Source organism: Rhineura floridana, chromosome 1, assembly GCF_030035675.1.
Source record: "Rhineura floridana isolate rRhiFlo1 chromosome 1, rRhiFlo1.hap2, whole genome shotgun sequence".
Taxonomy (NCBI): domain Eukaryota; kingdom Metazoa; phylum Chordata; class Lepidosauria; order Squamata; family Rhineuridae; genus Rhineura; species Rhineura floridana.
In genome coordinates, this window is record NC_084480.1 from 285655279 (window position 1) to 285672832 (window position 17554).

The following is a 17554-nucleotide window of genomic DNA, read 5'->3' on the forward strand; positions in this document are numbered from 1 at the left end:
CTTATTCCTGTGTTGCCTTGGAGTATCACCCGCATTAGTGTGTTACATGATGTACCTTGAAGGGCAGAGTACCTTCAACGGGGTGTGGTAGCCCAGAGCTTATTTGGGGGTGCAAAACAGTATTTCTCTATTCATGGGAGTACTAAGTATTGGAAAGGAAAGACTAAGGAGTAGCATCCCTGAGAGTGAGAAAGAACATCACAGCATCAAAATGTGATTTCTTATAGATCCAAGCCCCCTCCTTCTCTGCGAGCATTCAAGCCACCAAATCACACAGAATAGTATTTTTAATCAGCCCCTTCAGGTTGTATTTACTTTTAAAATTTAAATGGAGGTACTTCTGATGAGATGCCTTAGCAATGTCTCTGAACTTGATTAAGTTCAGAGTCACTGTACAGGCATCTCTACGGAAGCACCTCCGATGCCACTCCCACGTTCCTCCTGCCCTTACAAATTCAGTTACATTTCCACAAATATTTAATTACGTGAGCCGAGGAACACACACGCCGAGACTCTGGCTGTGATTCCACACAAACCAGTTAAAACTTCGAGTAACAAATTGGTTACTCACTCCGAAGTGAAACGCACCGCGTTCCGGAAAAAGTTTTATTTCTCATGAATGTGTATCATTTAAGGCCAATGCAAAAACGTAATTTACTTAAAAATCCCATTAATTGCTGGGTCGGTGGGTGCGGGGGAGCTTCTCTGTGCTGTGTAAACGACCGTCAACTCGGTTGGTAAATGGATTACCATTGGAATCTAACACTCTGAAATCTTGATCCGCTTGCGTGGCGGCTCAGGTTACGCTACTGCAGTCTGGCCCTGCGCCGGGCGCCCCATTCATTCTTGCGCCTGGCTTCCCTCGGGCACGGGCGGCTTGCCAGGCCCTCAGTGGACCGTCCGGAGCTCGAAGGCTCCGCCTCTCACCCCTGGCAGGCTGGAGGTCCGATGACGTCATAGAACTGAGGTTTCCCTACCACGCCCCCCCCCCGGTCTTCAATAGACAGCGCTGCCCGCTCCATCCCTCCTCCTCTCGGTATTCAACTGCTGCTGTTGCTGCCTCTGCAGCGCTGAGGGAATTTGCTCTTAAACTGCTGTCGAGATCTGAGCGGCGTTTTTTTCCTGCGCCACTCCTGGGAGGCGTATCTGGGAAGCGGCAACGAAGAACGCACCCTCCGAGGGGCAAGCTAGGACGCCATGAAGATGATGAGCTCTCCTTGGGCTCGCTTCTATTCTAATAGCTGCTGCTTGTGCTGCCATGTCCGCACCGGGACCATCATCCTGGGAATCTGGTACCTGGTAAGGAACGCAGCCGGCAGGGCTCTCCTGGCGCGGGACTGGACTGGATTTAGGGCTAGGCAGCAACAGCGAATACAGAGCTGGTCTCCAGGTTGTGGGGGACTCTGTAGCCACCTGCCTTTGGGGAGGGGGCTTCCGTCCTGTTCCCGTCCCTAGTGGCCCCAATCCTGTATAGTCCGACTCCGCGCAAACACTGCCAAAGGCGGGCGGGCGGAGCGAGCGAGCGAGCAGATGGAGGGCCGCGTGCTCCGTTGCTGTCGTTGGGCAACACGGTGTTGGGAGAGGATTGGGGCCTGTGGATCTTCCACAAGACCGAGCCAGAGCCGCTGTGTGTGGTTGCTTCCTTGCTGGTTCGCTCATCCTCCCGTTCGCTCTTGGCGGAGCGGTAAAGATTGGGCTGACCTCACCGGACCTAGTCCTAACTTGCTAGCTTACTTGCGCCGTCTTCCTCTGGGCACCGCGGGGTTGGAGACCGGGTTTAGCCAGCCGGATCCTCTCAGCTTCACGTCCTCTTCAAAGAGAGACTGGAGAGAGGCTGTGTGGTCTGCTCACACTCCATCTCTCTAGCAGAACGTGGTATCCAATGCAAGTTCAACTCAGAGTAGACCCATTGGAGTTAATAGACAAACTAAGGCCACATTCAAGCACTACATATATTCCACTTTAAATGGGCATGGTTTTCCCCCAGAGAATAATGGGAAGTGTAGTTTGTGAAGGGTGCTAGGTTGTTAGGAGATCCTATTCTCCTCACAGAGCTATAATGTCAAGAGCTCTCTGGGAAGAGGGATTGGTTGTTAAACCATTCTGGGTTATTGAGCTCTGTGAAGAAGATAGGAGCCTCCTCATAACTCTCAGCACCCTTCACAAACTACACTTCCCAGGATTCTTTGGGGAAAACCATGACTGTTTAAAGTTGAATGATAGTGGAATAAATGTGTGGTGGCCTATGGCCATCCTACCCTGAACATGCCCGATCTCGGAACCTAAGCAGGGTCAGGCCTGGTTAGTACTTGGATGGGAGACCGCCTGGGAATACCGGGTGCCATAGGCTTAGAGGAAGGCAATGGTAAGCCACTTCTGAATGCCTCTTACCATGAAAACCCTATATATATATATATAAAGATTCATAGGGTCATCATAAGTCATAGTTGACTTGAAGGCACATAACAACAACACAGTTAGGTTCAATGGGTCTACTCCAAGTTGAATATAACCCCAAAGTAGCCCAGGGCCTAGTTGTCCCTGTTGTCACAGCACTCGGAGAGACGGAGAAAGCACTGGGACATCAGAAGAGCCCGGCTGGATCAAGCCAAAGGCCCATCTGGTCCAGCATCCTGATATCACAGTGACCAACTAGATGCCTCTGGCAAGCCCACAAGGAGGACCAAAGCACAACAGCCCTCTCCCCACTTGTGGTAGACAGCAGCTAGTGTCCAGAGGCACACTGGTAGACGGTGGAGGGAGAACATTGCCATTGTGGCTAGTAGACAGTGATAGCTTTATTCTCCAGACAGAGTGGCTGTCCTTTTTTATTTTTTGTTATTGTTGTGCTTCCAGAGAAAGGGAGGGTGTGAGTGGGCAGAAGGTGCCACTGCTGTTTTTCTTGTTCACCTGTGCTCTCTCTTTGGGTGTCACTGTGGGCCCAGTCCTGATCACCACACCTTCTATAGCAGGGATGGGGAACCTCTGGCTCTCCAGATGTTGCTGGACTCCAACTCCCATCAGCCCCAGCCGGCATGGCTAGTGGTTAGGGATGATGGGAATTCGAGTCCATCATCATCTGGTGGGCCACAGGTTTCCCATACCTGTCCTAGGGGGAGAAAAAGAGAGTGAGAGAGAGAGCAGGTAAGCAAGTTATTTTCAGTTTTTTCATGCATCTGTCAGTGGACCACCTTGCCATGGCCCATCCGGGGTGTGGGGAGATAGAAGAATCAGAAGAACTATGGAGTGAAGTCAGAGACATTATCAGGGAAAAATGCAAAAAGACAATACCTCTAGTTAAAAAGAGAGAAAGACCTCAATGGATGACTGAAGAAACTCTTAGAATGGTTAAGGAGAGAAGGAAAGCAAAAGCAAAAGGAGACAGAAACATGGTCAGAACCCTAAATGCAATAATACAGCGACTAATACGTAGGGACAAAGAGAACTATTACAATAATTATTGTATAGAAATAGAAGAGGACAACAAAAAAGGTAGAACAAGAGCCCTATTCCAATAGATTAGAGAAATGAAAGGGAAATGTAAACCAAGAGTAGGGATGTTGAATAATCAACAGAGGAACACATTGACAGACCGAGATGAAATAAAAGGAAGACAGAAGCAGTACACCGAAGAACTGTATAAAAGAGATGATGCAAGGATGACAGATTCATTCACAGAGGAACCATTGGACGAGGAATCAGAAATTTTAGAATGTGAGGTGAAAGCTGCTCTTAAAATACTTGGAAGAAACAAATCACCAGGAACAGATGGCATAGCAATAGAATTGCAACAATTTATGGAGATTGAATCTGTCCAAATTTTAACAAAAATTTGTCAAGAAATATGGAAAACTAAACAATGGCCCACAGACTGGAAGCGTTCCATATACATCCCAATTCCAAAGAAAGGGGATCCCAGGGAATGCAGTTATTATCGAACTATTGCCTTAATATCCCATGCAAGTAAAGTAATGCTCAAGATTCTACAACAAAGGCTCTTACCATATATGGAGTGAGAAATGCCAGATGTCCAAGCTGGATTTAGAAAGGGAAGAGGCACCAGACATCATATCGCAAATCTACGTTGGATAATGGAACAGAGCAAGGAATTTCAGAAGAAAATCACCCTGTGCCTTAAGGATTACAGCAAAGCCTTGTGTAGATCATGAAAAACTATGGAATGCTTTAAAAGAAATGGTGCCACAGCATCTGATTGTCCTGATGTACAACCTGTACTCTGAATAAGAGGCTGCTGTAAGGACAGAATATGGAGAAACTGATTGGTTCCCAATTGGAAAGCGTGTGAGACAGGTGTATTTTATCACCCTGTTTAATCTATATGCAGAAGATATCATACAGAAAGCGGGATTGGACCAAGATGAAGGAGGTGTGAAAATTGGAGGGAGAAATATCAATAATGTAAGATATGCAGACAATACCATACTACTAGCAGAAACTAGTAATGATTTGAAACGAATGCTGATGCAAGTTAAAGAGGAAAGCACAAAAGCAGGACTGCAGCTGAACGTCAAGAAGACTAATATAATGACAACAGAAGATTTATATAACTTTAAAGGTGACAATGAGGATGTGAGGCGTCCTTCCCTGGCTCTCCCTGTCAGGTTCCTACCTGCGCGTGGCTACTGCCTGTCACTAGGCACCACCAGGGACTCCACCAGTCCGGACTGTCCTTTTTTATTGTTTCTCTCCCCGCTCTAGCACAGATCTCTTTTTTTTTTTTCAATAATTTTTATTCAGATTTTCATAAAACATACAAGACAAAATCATAAAACATTCAAAGACAAAAAAACAAAATCAAAAATAGTCAAACAAAAAGAAAAAAAGAAAAAAAAAACAAAAATAAAAAATAAAGAGTAAAATATTGACTTCCCATTTGTCAAAGATCAAATCAGTTATAAGTCTATAATATATAACAATCCTGTCTCTTAAGTCATATTATAAAATCACTTTCCTCCAGTAGTTATCTTACTTAATCATCAAATCTCATAAACATTACTTTATTCTTTCCACAAAAAGTCAAAGAGAGGTTTCAATTCTTTAAGAAATATATCTATCAATTTTTTTTTCCAGATAAGCATATCGATTAATCCATCTCATTACTAATTATGATAATCTTATTGTCATAACCATAGTCAAAATAAACATTTCAATTAATCCATCACATCAGAATCTGTTAGGTTCAATAATTTCAGTAGCCATTGTTCTATTATCTCTATTAGTTCCATTTTCCATCTTCCATCTTCAGTAGTCTTGTTAAGTCCAGTAATTTCAATATCCAATCTTCCATTATCAGTATTCCATAATAATCTTGCTGTCAAAGCCATAGTCATATAGTAAGAGTCTGATGGGGATTACCTCTATCCCAAATATTTTCTTGCCATCCATTCTGAATAGGTTGCTGAAATACTGCTGTAAAATCATATCTCTGTTCTTTTTTTCAAAATACACTGGGTCATCTCTTAAAAGTTTTTCCATTGTCACATGGCTGCAGATAATTCCATAGATTTTCTCTATATTGGGCTCCATCACATCATTCCAGTCCAGAAGATTATCCATGCCATTGATAACTTTATCTCTAGAATCTTCATTCATTTCTTCAGAGATAACATTGAGTTCCAAACAATAGATTTTATTTCTAAAGTCCATAGACTCCAAATCTTGTTCCTGTTCCACGTTGGTTCCAATCTCCGGGATCTCCTCTCTCACAGGGACCCCTATTCCAGTCTCCAGGGTCGCCTCTCTCACAGGGACCCCTGTTCCAATCTCCGGGGTCTCCTCTCTCACAGGGACCCCTTCCAGGGTCACCTCTCTCACAGGGACCCTTATATCTTTAATCTCCTGCTTCATTTTACTCAATTCAATTTTCATTATCTCAATCTCATCCATTATTTTCTGAAACATAGTTATTTCCAGATTTTCAGCCACTTTCTTAATTGCCATTTTAAAAGAAAAATATAGGAAAACCACTTCTTATTTCAGCAACAATTGGGTTAATACTCCAAACTTGGTGACATCACAGTATAAACAGAGCAGACAGCCTTATCTCTCCAATAGTTAAGTAAACAAAATGCAGTTCCCAGGATCGAAACAATTAATGGCAATCGTCAAGAAACAGATTCGTCAAAATAAAATAGACCAAAAAGAGAGTAGTCTCAAAACAGTATAATATTTTTCAAAATAAAAATCTGGAATAGAAATCCCTCTTCTGTGTATATCTTTAGAATGCAAATCCAGGACAGCTTTTTGCAACAAAAACAGAGATAAGCTATTAATTAGTGCGTAGCAGAGAGAAGTTATGGCTCCCCAGTGAGATGTCAAAAACTGATCAATCTGGCAAATCTCTTTTAAACAGCAACAATTTAAGTCAAGTAAAAGAAAAATATAGAAAGAAGGGTGCTTGCCTGTTAGTGCGTTCTCTCTTAGAAGATAAGGTGAACGTTCGCTTTATCAGATAGAGCTTGCTGTTAAAAATCCGTCCCACCTTCGTCGGCTGGACCGCGTCCCATAAATTAATGAGATCTGGTCGTCCCAACAAAAATAGGCTTTGAGGTTAATCTCTTCGTTTCTCCCTACCCGGGAGAAGTTTAATCAGTCAAAAAAAAAAGAAAAAACTGACTGATATATCTGAATAAGCTTCTTTTGAGGCAGGAGCCCGTCTCAAAAGCAGGCACAGGCTAAGTCACCCTTCCCGGAAGTCCCGCTCTAGCACAGATCTCAACAGATCCCCCTGCTAGGCAACCACCAGTAACGTCCCAATACTAGTATTCCCAGAGACTCTGAATACTGGTATTGTTATTCTCTTCACCGCTGCCACCATTTGTTACAGTTCCCCTTCAGCCTTGGTCATTACCTTACCCTCCCTTCTGGTCTGTGAAACCCCAGCCAAGGATCAGGCCTTTGGTAAACCAAATTAAGTATTTATTACAGATAACAAAGCTAACAAGATTAACAAGATTTCTTCTTAAGGCACATAAGCATATGGTTTTACTCAATACTAATCCGAACTCCACCTCCCTCCTGGCAAACAACTCTCTAAACCCCACCAAGCAACCCACTCAGTTCTCTTCTCTCCCCCTGATTCCACTCTCACTCTTCCTTTTCTATGTTCAGCCATTTTAAACACTCAGCCAATCATCTAGCATTCTACTGCCCATTCACTCCCCCTCCTCTTTCACTACTTACCATATATCTTCTAAACAACCAACACTTACCATATATACATTAATATAGGAACATCACAGAGGACACACTGAACTTCTCAAGTATTATCAATACTTTGGCATAGTATTAACCAAAATGAAGACAATAGTCAAGAAATTAGAAGAAGGCTAGGACTGGGGAGGGCAGCTATGAGAGAACTAGAAAAGGTCCTCAGATGCAAAGATGTATCACTGAACACTAAAGTCAGGATCATTCAGACCATGGTATTTCCGATCTCTATGTATGAATGTGAAAATTGGACAGTGAAAAAGGTGGATAAGAGAAAAATCAACTCATTTGAAATGTGGTATTGGAGGAGAGCTTTGTAGATACCATGGACCGCAAAAAGACAAATAATTGGGTGTTAGAACAAATTAAACCAGGACTGTCTTTAGAAGCTAAAATGATGAAACTGAGGTTATCATACTTTGGACATAGAATGAGAAGACATGATTCACTAGAAAAGACAATAATGCAGGGGAAAGCAGCAGGGAGTAGAAGAAGAGGAAGGCCAAACAAAAGTTGGATTGATTCCATAAAGGAAGCCACAGACCTGAACTAACAAGATCTGAACAGGGTGGTTTATAACGGATGCTATTAGAGGTCACTGATTCATAAGGTCACCATAAGTCGTAGTCGACTTGAAGGCACATAACAGGAACAAAATTCACTCTGCGGTCCACTCAGAAGTAAGCACCGTTGAGTTCAGTGTCCTGAGGCTGCAGTCCTATGCACACTTACTTGGAGTAGCAGACAAGCACAGGCTTGCACTGCCATCGTGCTCACTTCTATTATGTTGGCTCATTGCCCTTTCTTACTGTAGTTCTGCATCTTTTTGTTGTGCTTCTGCAGGAGGGATGCTGACTTCAGCAGTTAATGCTGCTTTTCAGAAGAGTAGTTTATTTCTGGAGAGCTAACACTCTAAAGAGATGTATTATTAGCAACATAATTCTTTATAAGACACAGTAATTCCCGTTGGCTGCCGCTCTTTATAAGCCCACAGGCGGTTTCCTTCAGAGATGGGCCATAAAGTAGATTAAAATGCTGTATAGAATGGAGTATATGAACTGTAAAATGCATGCAGAATTTAAACTTTTAAAAAAACTATGTTTTTAATGTTTAAATGTTTGTATTTCAAACGTTACAGACCCTATACATCTATCTTTAGCAGTCTGCTGTGAATGGTTACGTGGCTTAACTTCAAGGCAACATAAATTCACAGGGTTTCTTCCTCCCTCCCCCCCCCGCCACACACATAAAAACCATTTGAAAGGGAGGGGTCTAAACTTCCTTTATTACATCCACCTGTTGGGAGCAATCATTGCTCAGTGGTAACACCCGTGCTTTGCACACTGAAAGTCCCAGATTACAGAGCCTGACATCTTCAGTTTAAAAAAGGCTGGTATTAATGGGTGATGTGAAGGCAGTGGAAAGAAGCAGTAGAAATGTAATCTTCTGTCCTGCATTGTGGCTGAGTAGAGCTCCAAGGCTAAATGAATAAGAACTTGCTAAAGCTCTTGGGAGGAGTACAAGTAAGCAGTTTTACCTGTTAATAATGGAACAAGCATAGCTAAGTGCCACTTGATCTGCATCTTAATGTCATTTCCCCAGATGATCATTGCAAGACAGATGGTTTGTGGTGATGTCTAATCTTCTTTTAAAGTCATCTAAGCTCACAACCAAGCAATTTATAGATGAAATGTCTTATTCGTTATAACAACTTAATTGAACCAGTTTGGAACCAGTACATCCAAAAATGCCAGATGGTTAGGCATTTGGCAAAATTGTGAGAGCAGCCTGGGACCCTTTGCGTGGTGGTTCTGGGTGGGGAAAGGTATAAGCCTCATCAAATTTAGTGGGACTTACTTCTCAGTAGACATGTATTGGCTTGGACTTTGAATTATAGTTATACTGGGCTGACGGAAAAGCACTTTGGATATGTTTGGCACATTTCTCTTCACATAATGAAGCAGACAATGCTGGGTGTAATCTGAAATGTGTGTAACACCTAGTTAGGCATAATCCAGTGAAATCTGCTACATCATCCTATGCTCCATTTATTTATAAAATTTCTTTATTTTTCATTATAAAGTAATCCCAGTACCAATAAAATCATAAACAAATCTGTTCACAAACAGTAAACTAAGGGAGAACTCATCCATAATCAACTAGCTATTCTCAAAATGCAGCAGCAAAACTTTAATAAAAGACTTGACACAATCAAAATTCACAGTTAGTGTCCTGTCCAGAGCCGGAACCACGAGACTGAGACACGGGTGCAATTAAATTTTGTTTTATTAAAGTAATGGATACATCAAAGGCATTGCACTTCATAAGAAACACCTATACTGGCTCACTTGAATCCCTAACTATACTCTACACATGCTCTGCGACGTGTGAAGAAAGTTGACTCAGAAACACCCCCCCCCCCGTGCACTGCCAGCTTAAGTAGGGAACGTTTTCGAGCGTAATCTCTGACTCCTTCGCAAGTCCTGTCTCTGCCTTGTCCGCTTCTCACAGCGGCAGGAGCGAGGCGACGGGGGTTGGGTCTCCAACGGTTCATCGGAAGACACCTGCTCCAGAGTAGGCTTGAGGTCAGAAGGCTGTGTCACGCTGACGGCCTCCTGAGAACTGCTTGGTGAGGGAGGAGTTGGCACATTCTCCTGAGCTTCCCTCAACGGCTCCTCTGCGACAACTGGGGGCGGCCGGCACACTCTCCTCTTCTGAGAGAGCACTATCAGTGGGAATTGGCTCAAATTCAGGCTCACTTCCTCTCCCAAGGTCCTGCTCAGACTCAATAATTCCTGGGTCTTCCGCACCCTCTGACAGCTGAGGGGCCTGCAACTCATGCCTCCCCCCTTCCTGCCCCTGAAGGGAGAGCTGAGGCTCAACAGTTAGGGTGCCAGCATCCATTTTAAGACTGAAGATAAATACAGACTTCTACTGCTGTAAATCAAGCATGAATGAATTAATGAGTCTTTATTTTTACCCCGCCCTTTTTCCAAAATTGGAACTCAGGGTGGCTTACAAATAAAAACTACACATAGGTAAAAAACATACAAAAATATACAATTAAAATAGAATTAAACTATTCGTAACATTAAAATCATGAAACATACACTTAAGATACTAAAACAATTTAAAACACTAAGAATAGGACCATAGAACAATACAACAGACCTTATGAGGCCCTATCTTAAACATCTTCTAGTCCCAAAGCCTGTCGGAATAAAAAAGTCTTTGCTTGCCGACGGAAGAATAGCAAGGAAGGGGCCATTCGTGCTTCCCTAGGAAGAGAGTTCCAGAACCTGGGGGCAGCCACCGAGAAGGCCCTATCTCGTGTCCCCACCAATCGCACTTGCGAAGGTGTTGGGACTGAGCGAAGGGCCTCTCCTGAAGATCTCAGGGCCCGGGCAGGCTCATATGGGGAGATACAGTCTGACAAATAGCCTGGACCTAGGCCGTATAGAGCTTTATAGGTCAAAACCAGCACTTTGAATTGTGACCGGAAACAAACTGGCAGCCAGTGTAGCTGTCGTAACAAGGGGGTTGTATGGTCCCTGTAACCAGCCCCAGTTAGCACTCTGGCTACAGCTCTTTGTACCAGTTTAAGTTTCCGAACAGTCTTCAAAGGCAGCCCCACGTAGAGCGCGTTACAGTAATCTAAACGGGATGTAACTAAGGCATGCATCACTGTAATCAAATCAGGCGTCTCCAGGAACGGGCACAGCTGGCACACCAGTCTTAGCTGGGCAAAAGCACTCCTGGCCACTGCAGAGACCTGGGCCTCCAAGTTCAAAGCTGAGTCCAGGAGCACACCCAAACTGCGAACCTGTGTCTTCAGGGGGAGTGTAACCCCATCCAGCAGAGGCTGAATCCCTATTCCCTGATTTGCCTTTCGACTAACCAGGAGCACCTCTGTCTTGTCTGGATTTAATTTCAATTTGTTCGCCCTCATCCAGTCCATCACTGATGCCAGGCACCGGTTCAGGCGTCTTTCCCTCCCGCGTCTTTCCCTCCTGCCAAGAGTGTATATGTGTGTGACACGCACACATACACACACTTGCATGTGCTTTATGTTTGTGAAGGGGGAGGGCAGTGATCCCAGGGAGCGAAGCAACTAGAGGAGGTGGCACCCAGAGTGTTATCAAATTTTGAAATGTACCCTCAGGCCCAAAATATTTCCAATACCTGCTATCTGCTTGCCTGGAAGTAAGCCATGTTAAATTCAGTGGTACTCTGTTTAGTTTGCCCAATGAAACAAAGCTGAGTGGGCTCAGCATTCATTTTAAAAAAGCTGCTGCATAGGATTGGACTTTTAATTATTTTTGCTGTTTTCATCTCTGTCCTATAGTTTGAGCTTGTCTTTAAGTCCTCAAAATGTCTGTCAAGAAAAACACTTTTTAAAATCCTGAAATGAGTTTGGTGTCAATTACCACATGTGAATTGGAAGTTCAGCAGATAGGAAGGGAGGAAAAAACAGTTGGAACTGACCCAGTTTCTGTTATAATTTGGCTTATCTTGCTGGCATTTAGAGGAATCTACTTCCCAGAAGTCAACGACAACGCTTTTCTGGGATTCACAAATAAAGCCAAGTATTGTCTTTGCTGCCTTGTATAGAAGATCAAATAGGCTTGCATTTCAGGAATGACATCATCGATAATGAATTTACTCATTAGTATAATGAATTTACTCATTAGTAAACAACCACAGATTTTGAAGCAGAAATTGTTTGTAGGACAGTCCAGGTAAATAATATGAAAGGTATACTCTAGACAAAATTTATAATGTACTAGAGTTCCATAAAGAAGAGATTACACTATAGAGTGACTGATAAATTGATTTAGCTTTTTCATTGCATTTTTCATTCAATATATTAAAGCTAAATAAAATTATTTAGCAGGCACATGGCATGGTATATGGAATATTTTTAGGGCTAGGAGAGATTTTCTTGCCTCTCCCCTCCTCTGCATTTTGTTAATGAATCACTATGGTTGTAAAGACTTAATTTTATGTTGTAAAAGGTTTTCTGAAGCTTTTTCTGGAATTGCACAATTTTACAACCTTGTATGTAGATGAGATCTCTGGCCCAAGAGCAACTGGTCTCAAGATCCCTTTTTAAAAAGCTTCTACAAATATTTATGAATGCACACTTGAGATATGAAATAGGGAGATGATGGTTAGATTTATGAATAGGGAGATGAGGAGTATGTTCATACTACACTGTTTGCATGAGTCATGTTAAGGATACCTTTTAGTCTGGAATTCATCTTTTGTGAATGTTTATTTAAACAGAAAATAAAAGTGAGCTATTTTGAAACTAGATGTGTGTCCTAGTCAATTATGGTTTGACCTACAGATCTATTGTATGTAAAAAGCATGTAAGCACAGGCTTTATACAAGGTCAGATCTAGTCCAGTATTGTCTTACCCGGGTGTGGGGAACCTTTGGCCCTCCAGATGTTTCCGAACTACAACTTCCATCATCCCCAGCAAGCATGGCCAATGACCAGGGATGATAGGGGAGTTGTAGTTCAGAAACAGCTGGAGGGCCAAAAGTTCCTCACACTTGTCTACTATAACTAGCAATGGTTTTCTCCAGGATCTTAAGTAGAGATCTTTCTAATCACCTGCTACCTGGTCCTTTTTTAATTGGAGATGCTATGTTTTAAGCCTGGGATCTTCTGCATGCAATGTACGATTGAGCTACCACAAGCAGCCTAATTCTAGCTCCCATCAGCCCCAGCTAGCATAGTTCAAGGATGGTAGGAGTTGCAGTTCAACAGTTTCTAGAAAATGGCTGACTTCCCACCTCTGCTATATAACATATTTTCTGCTTACATGCTATGGAAGTTAAAGATGGCATCTTAACTTGACATTTTCATGCTTTTTGGCACATGAATGAATTTGTAGATGCCTTAACTCTTGTCTTAGAGTGTTTTTTGGTCCTAGAAAACATGTTTTTTTGGTCCTGCTTAAAGTATCTATTCACAATACTGTTGTAGATGGAAAGTGTAGGCGCTTCCTAATGTGTGCATTATTAACATGTATAAACATCCAAAGACTATAAATCCAGGGGACTAAACTTCACTATTGGAAAGGTAATAAACATATTTCTGTGACAATGGCCTTTCAATTAATTCTTTTTCTACAAGCAAGATAACTGAAGTTGATCAGGGCTTTGAACTAGTAGCAGTACAGAAAGTGTTGTTCAGCAAGGCATAGGTAACAGAATTCAGTTTATAAGAGTTGTTGTTGTGTATATGTAATTATAGAGCTCTGTTTCTATACTGAAGAGAGCTAATGAGAAATATTTTTCTCATTTAGAATTGGCAAATGTGGGAACGGGGGCAGGAAGGGTCTAAGTTGGAGGACCAAGGATAGATTGGCATTGGCACTTGGGGAGTTGCCGAGTTAGACCATTGGTCCACTTAACTCAGGGTTGTCCAGGGTTTGACAGGCATTTTTTAAGCCCAACCTGGAGATGCCAGGAATTGAACTTGGGACCTTCTATATGCTAAGCATAAGTTTACCACTGAGCAATGACCCACCCCTTAAGCTACAATATCGTACTCAAAATATTAATAGCTGTGGGTTGTAGCCAACTAAGTTTTACTCTGAGTAGACCCACTGAAATTAATAGATCTATGTCAGCCATATTAATTAATTTCAGTGGGTGTACTTTAAGTAGGACCAACACTGGAAACAACCCTGTGAAACTGAGACAGGCATCTTACATCTCCTGGATAGGGGAAGAGGCTGCTCTGGGTTTAAAATAATGCTGAATAATAAATTGATGCAATATTATTTGAAATATTTAGGCTGTTTTGGCTATGGGGAAGGGCTGTAGCTTAGTGGTGGAGCATCTGCTTTCCATGCAGAAAGTCTGGTCCAAAGTTCAAGCCCTTGCATCTCCAGGTACATTTGGGAGAAGCCTGTGTCTGAAATCCTGAGAGCTACTACCAGTCAGTAATACTAAACTAGGTGGTCCAGTGGTCGGACTTGGTAAAAGACAGCTGTCCTCTGTTCCTTGAACAAATGACTTTTTTTCAACCTCAGGTCCCCATTTATTTATAGGAATACATTATAGTTTTCAGAAGAATGTTGGAAGAGACCTATCACATGGGTACCAGCAAGAGAGTCGTGGAAAGGTGGACTTTGAGATGCAGCAGATAGGAATGGGCAATGGGAGTACAGCTTTGAGCAGCACCATATGAGGTGGATAGAGGCACCATCTGTATTTGGCCTTATGAGAGGTTCTAGCATCACTCTTTTGGTCACTCAGAAAAGCTTGTGCCTTCCATTATATATCACTTTTATATCCCACTTTTCATCTGCAGAGCTCACAGCGGTATACATAAGGTGTCCAGGCACTTGTTCAGCCCCAGGCCTGCTTAGCTTAAATAAGGTTGCTGTATCATGTGTCTTTGAACTATGTAGATCTTGCCAGTATCCTCCCTAGGCTTCCAGGCGGGTCAGAGTTAACCCTGACTGTGGGGTTCTTATGCCCATCTTGGTTTCCTCTTGACAATAATCTTGCTGTTTGTTCACCAGGAAGCATTCATTTACTAATGCTGGCTGGCCAGTAATAGTACCTGCAGTTTGTAGACCTGCGTCCTGGCAATTTTATCGCAACCAATGCTCTCATCTTTCTGAGATAAATTTGATAGCATCGTCTTTGTTCTTTGTCTGCATGGACAGCATGCAAGCAAATTTTCCATTCAGTGCATAGCTAGAAGAGGTTATGCCACAAAAGCACCCTTTTTTTTAAGGGCATGGACACAGGTTCAGTGCTATTCTTACCTGAGGCAAATATCATGCCATGAAGGCACATTGTGAAACTTTACCACACAGGGATTGTTTGCCTGTTGTATGTGGAAAGATTTACCTTTGGGGTTTTTTTTATATAAAAGGGTTTGCTTCCTCTGGGCATCACAGTGCTCTTAGAGCCGCCTTCACCAACCTCCAGATGTTGCTGGACTGCACCTCCCTGATCACTGGCCATGCTAGCTAGAGCTGATGAGAGGTGTAGTCCAAGGTATCTGAATGGCACTAGGTTGGCGAAGGGTGTCCTAGAATAAGAATGGGCAACCTGATGCTCAAGGGCCACACCTGAAGCCCTTACCTTAATCTCATGAGGGTGGGAGGAGCCAGCACCAAGAGAAAGAGGCTGGGAGGGGAAAAGGAGTCAAAACAGATGGAGTGGAGAGGAAGGGGGAAAGCTATTTGTATGCAGTCAGTTCTGGTGAAAGCAACCTGCCCTTCCCCATACAGCCCGTCAGGCTCCCCCAGTAGCCTGCTACCTGCAAATTTATTTTTAGTCGTTGTCCCTATCCCAGCTGAGCTGCAATGCCTGCCACCCCTTCCTTTCTCCACCAGATTAGTGTGCTCCACCTGGGGCACTGGGGATTACACAAGCATGGCAATCTTCTCGTTCCCAGGTTGTGGCTGGAGAGGGGGAAATTAAATCTCACATGGGATTGCATCTCCCGTTTTCTGTCCACTGTCTTGGACTTTCTGACAGCTGCAGGTTGTTTCCCTTTTTTGTGAAAGCCTCATGGCTGACGCAAGCCATTCTCGGCTACCTGTTGATGCCCGTGGGAAAGAAAGAGATGCATTCTAGGAAGTGTGGACTGGCTGGGAAGCTGCAGAATAGCTGCCACTGCTGCAAGCAGTTACCACTTCTTTTAGAAGTGTTTTCAAAAGCAAGAAGCAAACTACTCTATGGCCACCTTGGAAAATGAAGTAAGAGGCTGACTTGGACCTCCCAAGAGCGTTGGGGGATTTTCCTATGCCCCTGATCACCAAGGGTGTCTTTGTCCCTCTGCTACATGAAAGTCCATAAAAAAGCTTGGTTGAAAGGTTTGGCCCAGCTTTCCCTCAGCTGGTTGTGGTATGCTTCAGCAGCTCTAAAAGGGGTCAGCCCTAGTGCGGAAGCAACCTGTGTCAAAAGGAGCTGTCCAGCAATTCAGCTACAGCTCATTCTTTCCTTGAAACCATGGAGTGTGTCTTGGAGCTCATCTAAAAATTGAAGACAAGCATAACGAGGTCCACGTATTTGGAGGGAAAAAATAGATCCATTGTTTAGTCAAATGTCATATGGATGTAAGAATGAATGAATGACATTTATTGCATTAGTCCATGGACTATAACAGAAGTATGGATGTAAGAATAGAACAGGCTTAGGATTCAGGTTGCAGCAGAGTTTTGCAGTTCATATTGATTCAGGATTGATAGTAGACCCTGAGTTCTTGATATGGTATATTTCAACATGTTTGGGACTTGCGTGTAGTTAATAACAGAAAACTAGTATCCTTGACCTATTTGCTTACAGAGGCAACTCTGCCATTGATTATCTAAGTCAGGTCACTCTTCCATTGTTTTGTGGAGCCTTTTTTCTCCCCCCTACTTTTCTTTAATAGTCAGTGGCAAGTCTGCTGCCATAAACTTCATTCCTAATTTGAAGTTGCGGCTGGTATTATAAATTGTTCCTTCTGTCCTCTTTCTTGATTGGACACTGTTAAATTGGGGAGAATCCACTCTTTGTTCTTGTGGCTTCAAACATGATGGGAAAGCAGGAAGGAACAAGGAGTCCTAATGCCTTGTGCTTCCTGTTCTTCTGAACCCCTGTCATGTCCAAGATTCAATTTTATCACCTTCCTGGGCGCAGATGATAAACAAGCTGTCTCTAAATCAGGACATCCGACTCTTCTGGGCAGGAGGTGGATGATTGGTTTATTTCAGGTGCAGTGAAAGATGGACAGGCAAATGCCTATTACTCCTCTACATCTGAAATAGTAAACTGTATTTCCAGTTCCCTCTCTGTGTCTGTATAATGTTTGAGGCCCCGTTTGGGAAGGCTTAAGGACCAAATACGCATACAGCAATGTGAGTTGCAAATGGTGCACATTCATTGCTTGATTTACATTTGTCCTCACAACAACTCTATGAGGTAGGTTAGGCTGAGAGACAGTGACTGGCCCAAGGTCACCTAGTGAGCTTCATCGCCAAGCATCCCAATCTGACACTCTAACCACTTCATCACACTGACTCTTCTGCCATGTGGAGGTGGTGGTCTAATGTGTTCCCCATCATACTTCCATATGTTTTGCAGAGAATCCTGGCAGTTTCAGAATGTGTGTGCCCCATTTGCAACTGATGGCACCACACATGGATTTTGTTTTTCAATTTGGGTAATTTTTGTATTTGAATTCACAAATTAATGTGCGAGTCAGCCCTTAACTCTTGAGTTTGAGAACCCTGAAATATAGTGCTATTTATAACTAGTTGTTTGTGTTTTGTATTTCGGGGAACTCATTGTGATTGTTAACAAT

General features: G+C 43.0%; 1 protein-coding gene and 1 pseudogene across 2 annotated transcripts in view; both read left to right on the forward strand.

The window, feature by feature from the left end:
- The first annotated feature begins 1049 nt into the window (after positions 1-1049).
- The window catches only part of LAPTM4B (lysosomal protein transmembrane 4 beta), an 82021-nt gene continuing 65516 nt past the window's right edge, over positions 1050-17554 (forward strand). The window contains exon 1 of one of the 2 annotated variants that reach the window (XM_061603621.1): positions 1050-1299. In XM_061603621.1, coding sequence (XP_061459605.1) covers positions 1198-1299 — 102 coding nt within the window. In that variant the 5' untranslated portion in view covers positions 1050-1197. Of the gene's footprint in view, positions 1300-8586; positions 8754-17554 lie in introns of those variants that run through there. The other variant, XM_061603632.1, reaches the window with a different exon arrangement.
- Positions 2242-2350, forward strand: LOC133375786 (5S ribosomal RNA; annotated as a pseudogene).